Here is a 15,740-nt window from a genome sequence, read left to right on the forward strand (position 1 = left end):
GCCTGGAGGGAAGGACCCTGTGTGCGGGGTGCCCCGCGACCCCCTGCGGCCAAGGCGCCGCTCCCCTCCCCGCGAGCTCCGGGCTAATTAAGGGCGCAGCAGGTCCCCACGGGCTCCGTCCGGCAGCCGGTCGGCGGGGCCCCCCCGCTCCCACAGCTCCCCTCCGGCACCTAGTCCGAGGCGCTCCGAACTCTGCAAAATGGGTTAAGATCCGGTTTGCAGACCTTCACTGGGGGAAAGAGGGCCACAACAGCAGCAGTGGCGGGTGAGCGGCGCTTACGAGACTCCACGCTCTCGGACAAACACCTTTATTGAAGAAACCAGAGAGACAGATGGGGCAAGCAATTACGGCACCAGCCTCACACAAGGGTATGAGACCAAACAGAACTACTTGCCCAAGTTACTCGGGATGGAACACAATTCTGCCAGTGCTCGCCATCTGCACGGAACAGATGTGGTCACAGTACTTGTATTTAAGTGGACATTTACCAGTTTACAGTAAGATCCCACTTATCACAGCAGAGCTCTCCCCTCCCCCTTGGCGTACAGCCCAAAAAGCAAAGAATGCCAACGTTAACGCAATATAAACGTTTCTTTGTTAACAATCTGACAGATACACTTTTTTACTAATCGAACTATCCACCTGTTCACTTAATCTTTAGTTTACTGTCTGAGGGAAAGGCAGTATGAGAACATAACCTGTTACTTTGGTCCCGGCCTCCCATTTTACAGACCTGGACCCAGGATTCTAGATTTATAGCACAATCACTATCCCCGGTCTTTGACCGAGGCAGGCGTGTGGCATCTGGCACCGTGAAAACCGCTCCGCTTCCGGGCAGCGCTACGTATGCCGCCTGTGTGGTTTCGTAACAACGTCTCTACACGTATCGAGGCCCATGTGCGTGCCGTCAGCTTCATTCCCTACTGCAGAAACTTAGCTTTAAATCTGTCTACCAAATCCTGACAATGACATTTGGTTCTGGATCGCGACATGAAGATCGAGCTATCTGAATGAGTCAAGTCAAAAGCTTATTCTTAATTTTTAGAATAAAGACATTTTCAAGGTTATAAAGAGTTTATAAATAACACTGTTCACAAGCAAATATCGATCTATTGACAATCGTTAAGAAACTGAATGCACTGTCTTGAAATATATAAGGATTTTCATTAGGTTTAGATAAATTTAGACCACAGGTAAAACTTTTCCAGGCTATTTACTCAAGTTACTTACAATGTACACATTCCTGAGAATACCCCATTGTAGTGACGTTGTTTATTTCCAAATTGTTCTGCATTCAACTTAAAAGGTGTTTCTTCCCAAGAAACTGAACTTTTCTGTCAAATGCGCTCGATCGAATAGGAGAATTGGGTTCATAAAATGGATTCATTGCGAACTAGGAAAGACGAAGGCATTAGTGAGCTTGTCAAAGTAAAAAGGCTGACAAATCACAGATCTCTAGAAGGAAATTATTTTAACGTTTTAAATAAAATCATCAAAGACATCCAAAACAAAAGTCTGAAGATCATGTTTTCAAGTTGCACGAAAATGTTCCATTGTTAACAGTAACGCCCCCTTGGGGAAATTTTTGCCTTGGGGTTTTAGTTTTGAGAAGTACTTATGGCAAACTAATGGTGGTAGGATAAGTGTTGCCCATAGAAGCTAAACAAACTTTCAGGATTCACCCTGCGTCTGAAATACTAATCTTCTCACATTCGTTATAAATATATGGATTAATCAGTAAGGCCCTTTGGCTACATGAAACTAAAAATCTACCATATGCTCATAGTTAAAGAAAAGAAGTTATACCACATTGCTATTAGGTTACTCTTACATAATTTCTTTAACAATCTGGTTTTCTTTTTTTTTTTTTTTTTTTTTTTTTTTTCAACGTTTATTTATTTTTGGGACAGAGAGAGACAGAGCATGAACGGGGGAGGGGCAGAGAAAGAGGGAGACACAGAATCGGAAACAGGCTCCAGGCTCCGAGCCATCAGCCCAGAGCCTGACGCGGGGCTCGAACTCACAGACCGCGAGATCGTGACCTGGCTGAAGTCGGACGCTTAACCGACTGCGCCACCCAGGCGCCCCAACAATCTGGTTTTCAATACTGTCCTTTAACACATGGCTAAGTGATCAGTTTCTCAAACAGTGTAATGACTATATCATAATATATGGGAGAAAATTGTTAAATGGAATCACTAATAAGGAAAAGGAGTTAACCAGTTTTTACAGCTTAAGTCACTTGACGTTGTCCATCTTTGTAAGAGGGCTAAAGATTCTTATCTGCTACTTCTCACTAGGAATATTAACTGTGCTGATATGCAAAAAAAAAATCCTGTCGAAGTACAGAACACTTAAATTACTAAGAACATACTTCTGGCAGTGCAGTTTAACCACCGACGTCCTAGTAATATTTTATTTTTTCTAATTAAGCTTCAAGATAGGCGAGTGGCATCATTCTCCTTGAGTGACTGTTTGGTAAACTTCCCACCAGTTTATGATCTATAGTCACTGCGTTGTAACTTACTTGTAAAGCAGATGGAGAACATTTTAGATTAAAATTATGAAGCAATTTCCCTTATGCATGTAGCCTGCTTCCTTCTCTTTTTAGGATTCCCTGATAAAATCAAAACTATGTGCCAAAAGGGGGAAACTGAAACCAATTTAAAAATAACCAGCACGAGTTCTGTCCTAAGTACACGTTAGCCTGGCGGGGAAGACATGCCCGACGGGGGAGTTACCAAGGGCTACTTCTGACGGGGGCAGAGCTAGTCTGAGCTGGAAACCACCGTATATAAGGGAGTTGCTGCCACGGGCCAGTTTCCGGTCACAGTTGCAATCCCTTTCTACAATCGGATTTGAAAACAGAACACACCATACCTTTATGTATAAATCGTAGACATCGGTAAAGAAGTTCTTTATTCCATCTTCTTGCCTTATGTCATGAAGCATAATGAATCTCATATGTAAAATAATTAAGGCATAATCTTAGAAGTGAAAAATGAAAAGTACTCAGGTGATAGGATACCCTTCCAATTAGTCACATGCACTGTATTAATCTGTGACGGAAAAGCAAAATACGTAAACTGGGTCTGAAGTTAGGTTTTATCTTAAAGAAAACATAATTTTTAAAGTTAGAAAATAACTATAAAATAAAGTAAAATCAACCGTATCTTTCAGATTAACCTTAGTTTTATAGGAGACTTGGTTTTAAAATTATCCGTTAAACAAATGTGGGGTTTTTTCCTGTTAAAAAAAATAAAAGTAGCCCCCCCCCCAAATGGCAATTTCTACCCGACACTCTGAAGTCCCCAGACTCGTAGTCTGGCATCGAGGTCCCACGTTGTTCTAGTTCGTTACCCCAACCTTTGGAGACCTTCGTTACAAAGGTAAGGATATGACCTGCAGTGACAAACGCTGAAACAAACCACTCATTGAACTTGTCCACGGTTTTCAAGTACATGTTGTTCGACAGCCACATGTTCTCGTCCACGAGGTCGAGAGCAGCATGAGCTATGAACTGGTTCAGGTGACGATGATCATCCTAGACGACAGTGTGAGTAGCAGCAGATTAATATTTGCAGACAGCATCGAGAACGCCACCATCTCATTCTGTAAATTCTACGCAGTTTTCGGGGGTGGGGGAGCATTTTCTGCTTTTACTTCATTTATTACTGTCATGGGACTTACAAAAGATCTTAAGTATTTTCATCTCACAGTCTGCTTTTTAATTTGGTAGCTAAAAGTCAACAAGTAGGAACAGCCAACCCACTAATAAATGGAACGTGCTCAACAAATTATACAGATTATTTTTCTAATTCTGCAAGAAGGAAGTTACCAAATTCAGTAACCACTGAAGCATGTGAAGAAAGAGGAGGTTAAAAAAAAAAAGAAAAAAGACATTCACATCTTTTTAGAGGAAGACGCGAAAAAATACGTGAGTGGTTATGGATAAAGGAGGGCAGTTTAGGTAGGCTGGAGCCGAGGAGGTGGAGAACTAGAGGTGACCTTGGCTTGGGTCTCAGGGTCAGCGGGGGGCGGGGACACAGGGTGAGCGGGGGACACGAGACAGCTGAGGTGGCGCTCTCGAAGGCCTGGCACAGGCCTCTTTCAGGCAGACGGAGCTCACGTGACAGGGGACCCGGGAGCGGCAGGAGGCCACGCTCCGCCTCGGCTGTGAGCCGGCACCTGTCTCAGCGGCAGGACACGGTCCCGTCAGAGCGGAGCGTCCTTCACGTGGGCTTCACTGGGAGAGGCGGGACTGTCCCACCACAGTGCGGAGCGGGAATTCTCAACCTGGAATGGTCTTACTCCCGTGGAATTCTCTATTTCCAGATAGATTTTTCAAAGCACACTTCTTATGGGCTGAACTGAATTCTTATGCCGAAGTCCTACCCCCCGTCCCTAGTACCTCAGAACGTGGCCTTATTTGGAAAGAGGGTCACTGCAGACGTGGTCGGCATGCTAGGGCACGACAGCCCCTAACCCGGGATCCCTGGTGCCTTTCTAAAACAGGCGGTTTAGAGACAGACGCGCGCGTGGGGAGCAGGCCGCGCAAAGACCGGAGTTCTGCCACCACAAGCCCAGGGGCTACGGAAGCTAGGAGGGGGGCCTGGAACAGGCCTTCCCTGGCACGTTCGGAGGGGGCTGGCCCTGCCCCCGCCTCGTGCTCGGACCCGTGAGGCCACGAGCTTCGGTTACTCTAGGCCGCCCGGTCCGCGGTGCTCGGTCGGGTGGGCCCTGGGAGAGGCACCTTAATATGACCTGCTTGCTGAGGACGCGGTTCCTGGACCGGGCTGGGGGAGGGCCGCCAGTTGCCTCGGGATCCCCCGCGCAGCCAGGCAGGTTTACCTCGCGCACATCACCGTGGCGAAGCGAATTTACTCCTTAGAGAAAGAGATTATTTGGTGTCCGGCTTACCGCCGTGCTTCCCTCACTTTGCGTGGATGACCAGTCACGAGGTCAGAAGAAAAACGCAGAACTGCCTTAAGAAGGTGAGTGGTAACAGAAGGGCTAAGGTCAAGTCACGCCACAAAGTGTTTTTACGTGCCCCAGAAACCACGTAAGCAGCCCTGTGCCACACGGCAACCGTTGTGCGGAGACACCCCGACACAGAGTCGTAATGAGCCGCGCGCTCACGTGGATGTGGGAAAATACTGGGGCGACAAAGCACCTGACAGAGAACACAAATTCCTACGCATTTGAGTGGCAAGATTTAAGTAGCTGAAAAGCATCATACGCTGGACATTATGCGTTACGATTCATTTCAAAACTCAATTCTTGTCTTGAAGGACGTGAAAGCTTATTCTGGAAGCTGGGAGAGACACAGCATAACCTGCCGGCAGTTCATCAGCAACACAGACGAGTACAGAGAGATGGGAGGCCCCCAGGGATTCTGCAGACCCTACGTTTACTCTGAACGGCAACAAGGAAGTTGGGTGGCATCGCCGGGGAGGACGGCATGTGGGCACCCAGTCAGTGGGTGGTGCAGAAGGTCCCTGCAAACCGCGCCAGTCTCAGGGGCAGCGGGGGGACACGGAGGCAAGGGTCCTTCAACCCTCCCAGGTGTAAATGGACCTGCCGCGTAGGTCCTGATGGAAATGTCACTTGGGCAGAATGCGCTTCCGTGGCATTTCCGGTCAGTAGCAACTGTTCCTCCAGCCCCACAGCAGCTGGAAGTGTGTTTCTACGCGCTCACGGAGCAGCTTTTCAGAACGGGGGGCACGGGGAAGCACGTGTCAGAGAAGAGACCCAGGGCCTCCTGCTCGTCTGTGCCAAGCGTGTGCGGAATGTAAGGGTGAGTCGACCACTCAGAGGACGGTCCCTCACTGGCTTCTATCACCCTGTGGGACTGGGGAGCAAGCCTCATGTAACCGTGGTGGATTCCAGCTACCTCCCCGGTCCAGACCTCCCCCGGCTGTAAAATCACACCACACCCTTATAATTGCAACAGCATAAATCGCGCTTACGAAATTGTTTATGTTTCCTTACGCACTTTGGATTCTGCTTTTCCAGCTGGCAAAAACTCCATTTCAAAAACTGGATTATCATGGTGGCCAACAATTACAAAGTAGAAGCTTCCAGACATTGTCTTCAATATAGCTCCTAATTAAATGAAAATAACACACACTTTTAGTACTCCATACTGAAAACCAAAAAGGTTTAACAAGAAGTCTAGAATTCAATTTTTTCCTTAAACTTGACATTGTAGCAGGGACCACAAAGCTTGTCGTGCTTTCCACTCTACTGCCATAGACATTTGGCTTTTGGACTATACAGATTACATGCCTGGGATATGTCCTGTAGAATCCAGTACTTGAGTTTTCATAGGGAACCTGGAAGACCTCTGATACAAAATCATAACAACAACATCCTCATGACCTGAGAGTTTAGAATATTCAGAGTAAGCTGGGCCAAACTCGGACTGGACCAGTTAGCATTATTAGCACTAACAATGGGAAAAACGAATGAAGGGTGATTTTGTCCTCTTCCTACCTGAAGTATGTATAATACAAATCTAAGTCTCTGCAAGTACAGGAGCCTAGGATATGCCTCCTCCTCCAGCAATATTCCTAAGAAAGGAAGACATGGGGCCCCCGGCTGGCTCAGTCCCCGGAGCGTGCAACTCCCGATGCTGTGTAATCCTCAAGGTCCCTCTAAGGGATCCATCATCGTTCTGTTTCTTCCACCAGGAGGAAACGGACATTGGGAGGTTAAGGTCCGTGCCTGTGGTCACATCATCAGTAAGTGGCAGAGCGAGACCTGAACCTAGCTTTGTCTGATTCCAGAGACCCTGTGCTAAAAATACATACAGAAATCCTTCCGCCCATCTGTCTGTCCGTGCAGATTTTGATGATGCTAAAAGCCACAGAAGCACGGATCCTCCCCTGCGACTGCTTCCCCCCTGACTTTGTCTTCATTTTATTTCTTCAGCAAACCTGTTAATCCTAGTTCTAAGACTTCTTAATGCCTCAGATGTCTTTCTTTTTGGATTATGATTTCTTCCATCTTTTCTAGAATATAAAACTGTGTCTTCCTTTGTTTTTTTTTTTTTTTTTAAATTTTATTTTTAAGTAATCTCTATACCCAACCTAGGGCTTGAACTCACCACCCCAACATCAGGGGTGCGAAGCACCAGGCACAACAACATCTGGCTCACGGGAGGTGCTCGGCAAATGCGATCTAGAACAGCATGGAGGAGCGTACGCACATGGAGGTGTGTGGACCCTTACGGCCTCCACACGGGGCAGCAGTCTGGTTACCTGAGAGTATACAGTCTCACGGAGTGTACGGTGACACATGTCAGAGCCCAGGGCTCATCGAGCCACACTGGGACTTCTGCTCATTCACAGAGAACATCAGAACACCTGAAACGTATTTCCTAACCAGCACAACCTTTGTTAAGGAAATCGAGGGACAGCTGGCACTTTTACCTCTGGACTTGGAAGGCCCATGACTGGAAGACAAGGCAGATGGGACGTTCTTTGGGCACGATGAGGCCAAGAGGACTTCAAACGTTATTTGGGGCAGGTGTTGGCCCACCACAGCCCGCAGGCCAAATCTGGCCTTGTCCACCCTTTCATTACGGTCTAAGGCTGCCTTTGCCCGACAACAGAATGGCAGAGTGGGGCAGCTCCGACAGAGACCATCCGACCCTTTACAGAAAAGTCTGAGGGGGAAGATGAGAAAAAGGCCCAAACAGTAAAACTGAGTAACAAACACAAGCAGGAATGCTATAAAAGCTACGCAGAACCAGGAGAATCAGCAGTGATTCTCAAAAGAAAGAAATTCTCAAGGGGAAGGGGGATGGGAGCTGGAAATGTCAACAAAGTCGACAATGATCTCATTAATTGCAATAGGTTTCACGGCTAGAGTGTGCCAAGGGAAGGGCTTAATTCGTTCGGTACGAACACTTAAGCAGCAGCAGCACACTATACACGTAGAAGGAAGCTAAGCCTCATTCCTATACCTGCAGAGTGTCAGTACAGGGTGAGGATAAACAGAAAGGGGACCGAAGGAACCATAACCACATAAAGGTTATGTCGCAAACCGTCCCGCTGGGCAGAACTTGAACTGCCAAGAATTTCACAGCAGCTGAAGGAGTACTGTAACTACCGGATTCTATGGGAAAAACTGGAAGGTTACTCCTTTAATATTTGAGGCTTATTATGCCCAGGTGGTAGGCAAAAGGGAGACGCACTTTAGAATTCTGTGCTGATACGCTCAAGTTTCGGGGGGGGGGGGGGAGGCGGCGGCAGGGTGGATGTTTTATGTCTGCACCGTCCGATGTGGTAGCCGCTGGTGGCTACTGTGTCTGCAAGACTGAATCTGGAACTTCACTTAATTTTCATTAATTTAAAAGGCCACATGTGGTTAGTGGCTTCTGTATTGGACGGTGCAGCTCTAGAACAGTGATTTGAAACGTTTTTAAAGCTTTGCAACCTCCGGGGCGCCTGGGTGGCGCAGTCGGTTGAGCGTCCGACTTCAGCCAGGTCACGATCTCACGGTCCGTGAGTTCGAGCCCCGCGTCAGGCTCTGGGCTGACGGCTCGGAGCCTGGAGCCTGTTTCCGATTCTGTGTCTCCCTCTCTCTCTCTGCCCCTCCCCCGTTCATGCTCTGTCTCTCTCTGTCCCAAAAATAAATAAAAAACGTTGAAAAAAAAAAATTTAAAGCTTTGCAACCTCTTCAACCTTCCCTCCATCCGCAAAGCAAGTATTACTTAGAGCTACAGTATGTAATACAAATAAAGCAACTGCCGTGTGTGTGTGTGTGTGTGTGTGTGTGTGTGTGTGTGTGTGTCTGCTCGATTTTCCCATCACCCAAAACAGGGGCCCTTCAAGCATCTCCAAGGACGACTAGGTCTCGGGGTGTGGAGGAAATGGCTACACGGAACTTGGCAACGGATTAAACTGGGGAACTGAGGAAGCGGCAAGAACCAAGGATGTTCCCAAATGCCTGACTGAGATGATCAAGCAGAATATCAAGATGAGTCTATTCGCCAAGAAAGGAAATAGGAAAGGGAAAAAAAGAGGGATGAAACGAACACATCGCTTCTAAACATGTGGTGGCAGGCAGAACAGCACGCCCCTCGGTGTCCACATCCTAATCTCGAAAACCTGCGAGTGCTAATGTACGGGCAGAGGGGAATGAAAGCTGCAGGTGGAACTGAGGGCGCTCGTCAGCTGACTTCAAGATCGGGAAAGGAGCCTGGACGAGCCAGGTGGGCCCAATATAATTACAATGCTCTTTAAAGGTGGAAGAGAGAGGCCCACGCAAAAAGTCAGAAGGAGGGTCACGAAGACGCCACGCTGGCGGGGCTGAAGGTAGAAGAAAGAGCCAGGAGCCAAGGAACGCGCGCGGCCTCGAGAAGTTGGAAAGCACAAAGAGAGCCACGCTTCCTGCTCCAGAGGGGAGCACAGCCCTGCGGGTACCCGGATTCCAGCCCGGGGAGGCCCGTGCTGGACTTGTAGGCTGCTACGGAACTGGAAGAATAAATTCACATTGGTGAAACCGCTCAACTGGGGAGGATTTGTTCAGGAGCAGAAAACAGACGTCAAGGCTGAAAAGCCTACAGGAGTGAAAAAAAGGAAATACTCGAAGTGCTAGCAGAAGGTAGGTGCGTTCTATAGGGAGACTGAGGACGGAGGGAGTTCGCTTACCACGGGAGGAAGCTTTCAAAGCACTGTGGGAAAGGCCCAAGGGAGGGGAATGAGGGGCTGGGGTGCGGCAAGGGGAAGCTACTTAGGCAGCTGGGGGACGATGACGTAGAGAACAGAGGCTGTGTCTGTCTCCCAGCACCCATCCCTCACGCCTGCAGGGGAGCCCGGCACGTAGGAAGGGCTCCACGCCTGCAGGGGGGAACTGCGCGGGTAGGGACAACAGCTGCGAGCGGTCGGGCAAAGCTGAAAACACGAGAACGAGAGGCAGGCCGGGATTAACTAGCCTCGATGCAGCAAAGAATCTTCTGAATGCTCTAGTGCTGAGGCCCTCCTGGTCCTAGAGGCCTAACAGAAGTCTGTGATGAAATAACTGCACCTTTGTATGAAGCTGAGGTTGAGGCGCTCGTGAAGAAACCCTCCATGACCAGAGACTGGACTCTCCCCGGGGTGCGAACAGCAGCCGTCACTGATGGCTATGCTGACCTGAGCTGCTCCGGAGACGGACAACTAAAATTAATGTAGTGATAACAAAAAGCTCTGCACTACCTTGAACGGAGAGAGGGTGTCTACGTGATAAAAGAACTAGGGCGATGATGGGGTGCCTGGCTGGCTCGGCTGGAGGAGCGAGCGACTCTTCATCTCAAGGTTGTGAGTTCAAGTCCCAAGCTAGGCGTACAGGTTATCTAAACCTTAGTGCCCCCCCCCCCGCCTTTCTTTTTAACTTTTCTTTTTTTAACGTTCATTTTTTTGAGAGACCGCATGAGTGGGGGGGAGGGGCAGAGAGCGGGAGACCAAATCCTAAGCAGGCTCTGGGCTGTTTGCACAGAGCCCGATGTGGGGCTCAAACCCACGGACCATGAGATCATGACCTGAGCCAAAGTCGGACACACAACCGACTGAGCCACCCGGGGGCCCCAGCCCTTTTTTAATATAAAAATGAGACCACAAATCTGTGAGGCTGGCATCAGAAGGGCAAAAGCACAAAACGAATGGGAATGTGTCCGGTTAGAAAAACAAAAGTCACCTTACACTACCATCAGGAAAAGGGAAGAAAGGTCACCTGGTACAGAAGTAACAAGATGCAGGTCTGCTGAATCAGCATGATTTTCAACCATTTTTCGTGTGTGTGTGTCTCTCCCTCTCTAGAATGTGCCTGCACGCAGGGGAAGGGCACAGAGAAAACGTTAGGCAAGCTCCACACCCTGTGCAAAGCCCGACCTCCGGCATGGGGCTAGAGCTCACGGCCTTGGGATGATGAGCTGCACCTAAATCAAGAGTCATTAGCTTAACTGACTGAGCCACTTGGGCGCCCCCCAAAGCATGATTTTTTTTTTTTTTTTTTTTTAAAGAGGCTGCCGGGTGGCTCAATCGGTTAAGCCTCTGACTCTTGACTTTGGCTCAGATCACAATCCCATGGTTTCATGGGATCGGGCTCTGCTGACCGTGCGGAGCCTGCTTGGAATTTTTGTCTCCCTCTCTCAGCTCCTCCCCACTAGTGCAGTCTTTCTCTAAAAACTTTGAACTGGGTTGGAAGGAATGCTCTGGAAGGAGCTAGTGCAGGAACAGAGGATGTCTAAGCTGAGGGGGGTAGGGGAAGACCTTTCTGGGGGTGGAGAGTGAGAAAGAGCAGGATCTTACCATCAAATAGAATAGATGCCATCTCAAAGCAAAGATTTGACTAGGGATGGCAAATTGGCCCCTGCTGGTGCGGTTCTCATTAACCAGTAGTGACTGCCGGGACCTGGTGCTGACTTAACATGGAGACAAAGTTCTAGCACCAAAGCTAGCTGTGATCAATGATCCACATCTTCTGGGGGTTTGGGAAAGGGCAGTACGCTACGAGAGGGCCACGTACTTAACTCTGGACTAAACAGATCTTTCAAATCGCGCCGGAGGCCGAGTCTTGGGCTGCTCCTTTGAGGCCAAGTGGAAACTCCTTTGGGTCAATGTTACTGAGCACTTTCCAACAATTAAAATAGAACTACCAGGCTGCCTTTGAGAGGACTAAACCCTTCCTCTCACAGGACAGGGCCCACGATGAATTTTCCAGCTCCAAACGACAACAGTACCCTCGTAAACAAAACCAAATCCGATTAGCTGAATGACCTACAAAAAGGCAAGATGGAGCCAAGCTCCTGAGCTGGCCGACGCCTGCAGGCCGAAACGCGATGTGCCCTGGCCGGGCGGCCTGTGATAAGCTCAGCCGCCCCGGGGCCGACCAGATCCGGCCCGGCTGCCCGCGGGCGGGGTGGGGGGACCAGGCCAAGACCCGCGTCACGCGGGCCCCGAAACGTCCTTGGGAGCTCCCGCCCCCTACTTACTCCATTCCCTACCTGCTGGGAGAAGCTGACGACGGAAACCGCCACTCCGCTCCCGCCGCAGACCCGCGCTCGGCAGCCTCTATGGGAACTCCCTGGGCAATGCTCGCGAGACTGCGCGGTTGAGGGCTCACGAGAAGTGGGAGGGACTTCCGGTCAGGGGACCGCGCGGCAACGCGCGTGCGCCGTGGTCCTCCAGGCAACGGCCGTTGGGCTTGGCAGCGTCGGGGAGGGGCGGGATCAGCGCTGAGTCGGGCGAACCCTAGTCGTACTTTGTTTTCTCTTGTTGCCTCACTACCGGTCCCCGCCCTCCAGCTGCGTGGGAAAGCCGCGCGTGAACCGCGGCCCCGCCCACCCGTGAGAACCTCGGGGGAAAGGAAGTGCGTGTTTGCCAGAGTTCCTGGTTCAGAGCGGGAGGCCGATTAAACCGTTGAACGGTTTTGTCGTTCCCGACTGCCTTCCTTTTTCCCCCGCACCCAGGCAGAGCATGGGCTCAGAAGGCAGGGATTCGCCTCGTCCTGAGCCTGCAGCTGGGGCTGGCTGTCAACTTGGGCCGAGGCAGCCCGGGCTGGAGGGGGCTTCGCGGCGAAGCCGGCGCCTGATGTCTCAGGTACCTACACTGGCCTCCTCCTCGGGGACCAGGGGAGACGTGGCCTCTTGTTTGCTTTCTTTATAGCTTTTTCCCTCCTCCTTCTCCCCGCTTGGCCTCTTAGGGTTTCCCCGGAGGCCACTGGTCTGTCGTCAGAAATTCATGGTTCCTCCTCCCGCCGGGTAACCCGTAACCATTCTTTCTTCCAGTTCGCCATGCCCTCCACATCTGACGTGTTGAGTCAAGATGAACTGCGAAAAAAGCTATACCAGACGTTTAAGGATCGGGGTATACTGGACACGCTCAAGGTATCTGTTTTGGGCCTGTCACATAACTTTGACGAGTGTAATCTGTAACAGGTAGTCCCCATTGAAACCTATCCAGGTTTTGGGCTTTAAAAATAGGACATAGGTTGTATTGGTGAGTTACCTTTGTACGTTCCTGCAAAACTCATTGTTCTGGAACAGAAGTCTTGAAGATGGTGTAGAGTTTGAGCCGTCTTAAAAGGGCTTATTCAAATAATAGATTTACCGCACTGACATTAAGGTAGTGGCAGGTAACTATCAAAGGAACACATTTTGGTAAAGTTGGACTTGGTTTATAAATCTAGCTTGCAAGTCCTGAATGACTAAGTGGTTTTGTAATAGTACTCCCTTTTGAACGAGGGATATTGGCATTCTACAGGAAACATTGTACTGCTTACCATAGAATAATTTAGGGAATGAGAAATTTCTTCCCTTAAGGTGGATTGAAATGTATTAGTATTTGGGCGGCAAATATTAGTACACATTGTATGAACAGCAAGGAGTAGGATTGGCTCACGTGTTTTCATTGTATACATTTCAAAAGTATATTTTATATTCAAAAAGTCAAACTAGGGAAAAGTGAGCTTCTTAAAAAATCTTTCTCCCTCATTGTTTTGGTAACCTCAACCTTTAGATTCAACTGAGAGAGAAAAAACATGGAGGAACGTCATCTGTCATACACTAATTGTGGTTTTGTTTTTTAAAGATTTTATTTTTAAGTAATCTCTATACCCAATGCAGGGCTCGAACCCACAAACCAGAGACTCGGAGTCCCACCCTCTGAGCCTGCCAGGCACCCCTCCTTTTTAATGTTATGTGGTGAACATTTTCCTGTGTCCTCGAAAGTTCCTTGAAATCCTCATTTTCAATGATAACAGGCCTGTCTGAATGTGTGGGTAATTTATGTAGCAGGCCCCTGTTGAAGATGTACCTTCTACCCAGGTGTACACATTCCTTCAATTGTCTTTTTTTGGTCTAGGATAGGTTAAGTGGCATTACTGACTCAAAAGGATGAGCAGTTTTAAGGTTCCTGGTATGAGTCTTTTTCTAGAAAGGTAGTAATCGTATATATTTCACCAGCAACTTGGTAATGCTTATTTCTTGAATGCTACAATGACTTTTTTTTAAACATTGGAAAACCCTTATTTTAAAAATCTTCTTTAATGCTTATTTTTGAGCGGGCGAGGGGCAGACAGAGACAAAATCTAAAATCGGTTCCAGGCTCTGAGCCTTCAGCACAGAGCCTGACTTGGGGCTCAAACCTGGGAATGGTGCGATCATGACTTGAATCAAAGTTGGATGCCCAACCACCGCAGCCACCCAGGTGCCCCAGAAAACCCTTATTTTAATATTCCTTTGATTATTGAGGTTGCACATATTTTCTGGATATTCATGTTTTTTTGTGGATTGGCAACTTCTGTTCCTTGCCCATCCCCCCTGAGGTGTTTTCTTTTAATAGAAACTTAACCTGTGTTCCAGTTTTGCAGCAGTACATTATCACGGTGTTCAATTTTAACTTGGTTCTAAAAATCCTGATGTTATATTTTTCATATGGCCAGATCTGTTATTTTTTTGCTGATTATTCTCAGTTCTTCTCCACTAAAATGGATATTCACCTCTTAAGTTTTTAAAGAGCCCCCTTTTTTTTTTAAACCGTTAAATCTTTAACCCACTTGGAATTGTCCCATATGATGCATTAATACGCTTTCTAATGTGGCATGGTCCTTGGATTCCTGGCCAAGCCATATTTTCTCTTAACGCTACTTCTGGATTTGATTTGAGGGTGTTTTATTTCAGATCTGGAGTCACAACTGATACTAATCTGTCCTGAACCTTTTTAAGCTGTCCCGGTTTGGGTTTGGTATCAGGATTATGCTAGCCTTGCTCACTTTACAAATGGAGTGTATCTGCTGGAGACCTACTGTTTGTTTTTTTGCAGCTGGCTGTCAGGTTCTATTACTCCAGCCTAACCAATGGCAAGACAGATTTTTACCTCCTAAGTCTAAGGTCATTTTTATTTTCTGCATTCAATGACTGTGGCCTGAGTTTTAATTCTTAAAACCCACTGAATTTTTTAGTGGCCTAATTCACATTCCCTTTGGGTATTTGAAAAGAATTTGTATTTGCGGTGAAGTACAAAGTTGGATCTCTTAAATGGGCTTTATCAACTCTTGTTCCTTACTTTGAGTCTACTGTTAACTTGTGAGGCAGATATACTGAGGATCCACAAGTCCCTACTCTTCCTCACCCACAATAATTGTACTTACTTCTGTTGTAGGAACATTAATTCTGAATGGATTTCCCTCTTCTCATTGGCTGCTGGAGAGCTCCCGGCCAGTTTTGCACTTCCTTCCAGCAAGGGCTGGTTGGCGTGCTTTTTGTGTTTGTTGAATTGGGGATTCATCTGTAATGCCCTCTTCTCCCCCCACCCACCTTAGTTTTACTTTCTGCTTCTATTCCTCCTCTAAATTTTATCCTATTTTAGTACTTGTGTGCAAGACCCCCTAAATCATTATATTAATGAAGCTGGGTCTAAATAGGTTACTCAGTATGTTATAAATCTCATTAAATCACCTTTAAATTTTACTGGTGGAGGATGCTATAATTTCTCGTTCTATTTCTGTTACTACACTAGATGAAGCAGGGCATGTGTACTCTGAGTAAAAATGTCTTGTTTTACTGCGGGACTTGAGATGTGTACTAAGTCCTGTTCTGTACTGGTAATGACCTACCGTTCTACCCTTGAGCTGAAGGATAAAAGGTACAAGAACTCAATTGGTTTCTTGGATTCTATTAATATGAATTGATAGAGAATATTTACTGCTGAATCCCACAAGTCTAGGTGGCATACTTTGTTTTTTTTTTTAC

The 15,740-nt window shown here is 47.8% G+C and overlaps 2 protein-coding genes across 5 annotated transcripts in view; one reads left to right on the forward strand and one right to left on the reverse strand.

Moving 5' to 3' along the window:
• Window positions 1–292: 292 nt before the first annotated feature.
• On the reverse strand, window positions 293–12,077 carry TRAPPC2 (trafficking protein particle complex subunit 2). Its single transcript, XM_047075904.1, has 5 exons — window positions 11,994–12,077; window positions 5,997–6,106; window positions 3,401–3,545; window positions 2,882–2,967; window positions 293–1,394 (listed from the first exon to the last, which is right to left on the reverse strand). The coding sequence occupies exons 2-5, from the start codon at window positions 6,087–6,089 to the stop codon at window positions 1,296–1,298; spliced, it is 423 nt and encodes a 140-aa protein (XP_046931860.1). The 5' UTR covers window positions 6,090–6,106; window positions 11,994–12,077; the 3' UTR covers window positions 293–1,295.
• Window positions 12,078–12,367: 290 nt separating this feature from the next.
• The window catches only part of OFD1 (OFD1 centriole and centriolar satellite protein), a 41,675-nt gene continuing 38,302 nt past the window's right edge, over window positions 12,368–15,740 (forward strand). The window contains exons 1-2 of one of the 4 annotated variants that reach the window (XM_047075907.1): window positions 12,368–12,588; window positions 12,777–12,875. In XM_047075907.1, the coding sequence (XP_046931863.1) occupies window positions 12,466–12,588; window positions 12,777–12,875 (222 nt within the window). In that variant the 5' untranslated portion in view covers window positions 12,368–12,465. The remainder of the gene's footprint in view (window positions 12,589–12,776; window positions 12,876–15,740) is intronic. The other 3 variants (XM_047075905.1, XM_047075906.1, XM_047075908.1) reach the window with 3 other exon arrangements.

Source organism: Lynx rufus, unplaced genomic scaffold (assembly GCF_022079265.1).
Source record: "Lynx rufus isolate CCGP_SWC_20201006 ecotype Redwood Valley unplaced genomic scaffold, mLynRuf1.p SCAF_14, whole genome shotgun sequence".
Classification (NCBI taxonomy): Eukaryota; Metazoa; Chordata; class Mammalia; order Carnivora; family Felidae; genus Lynx; species Lynx rufus.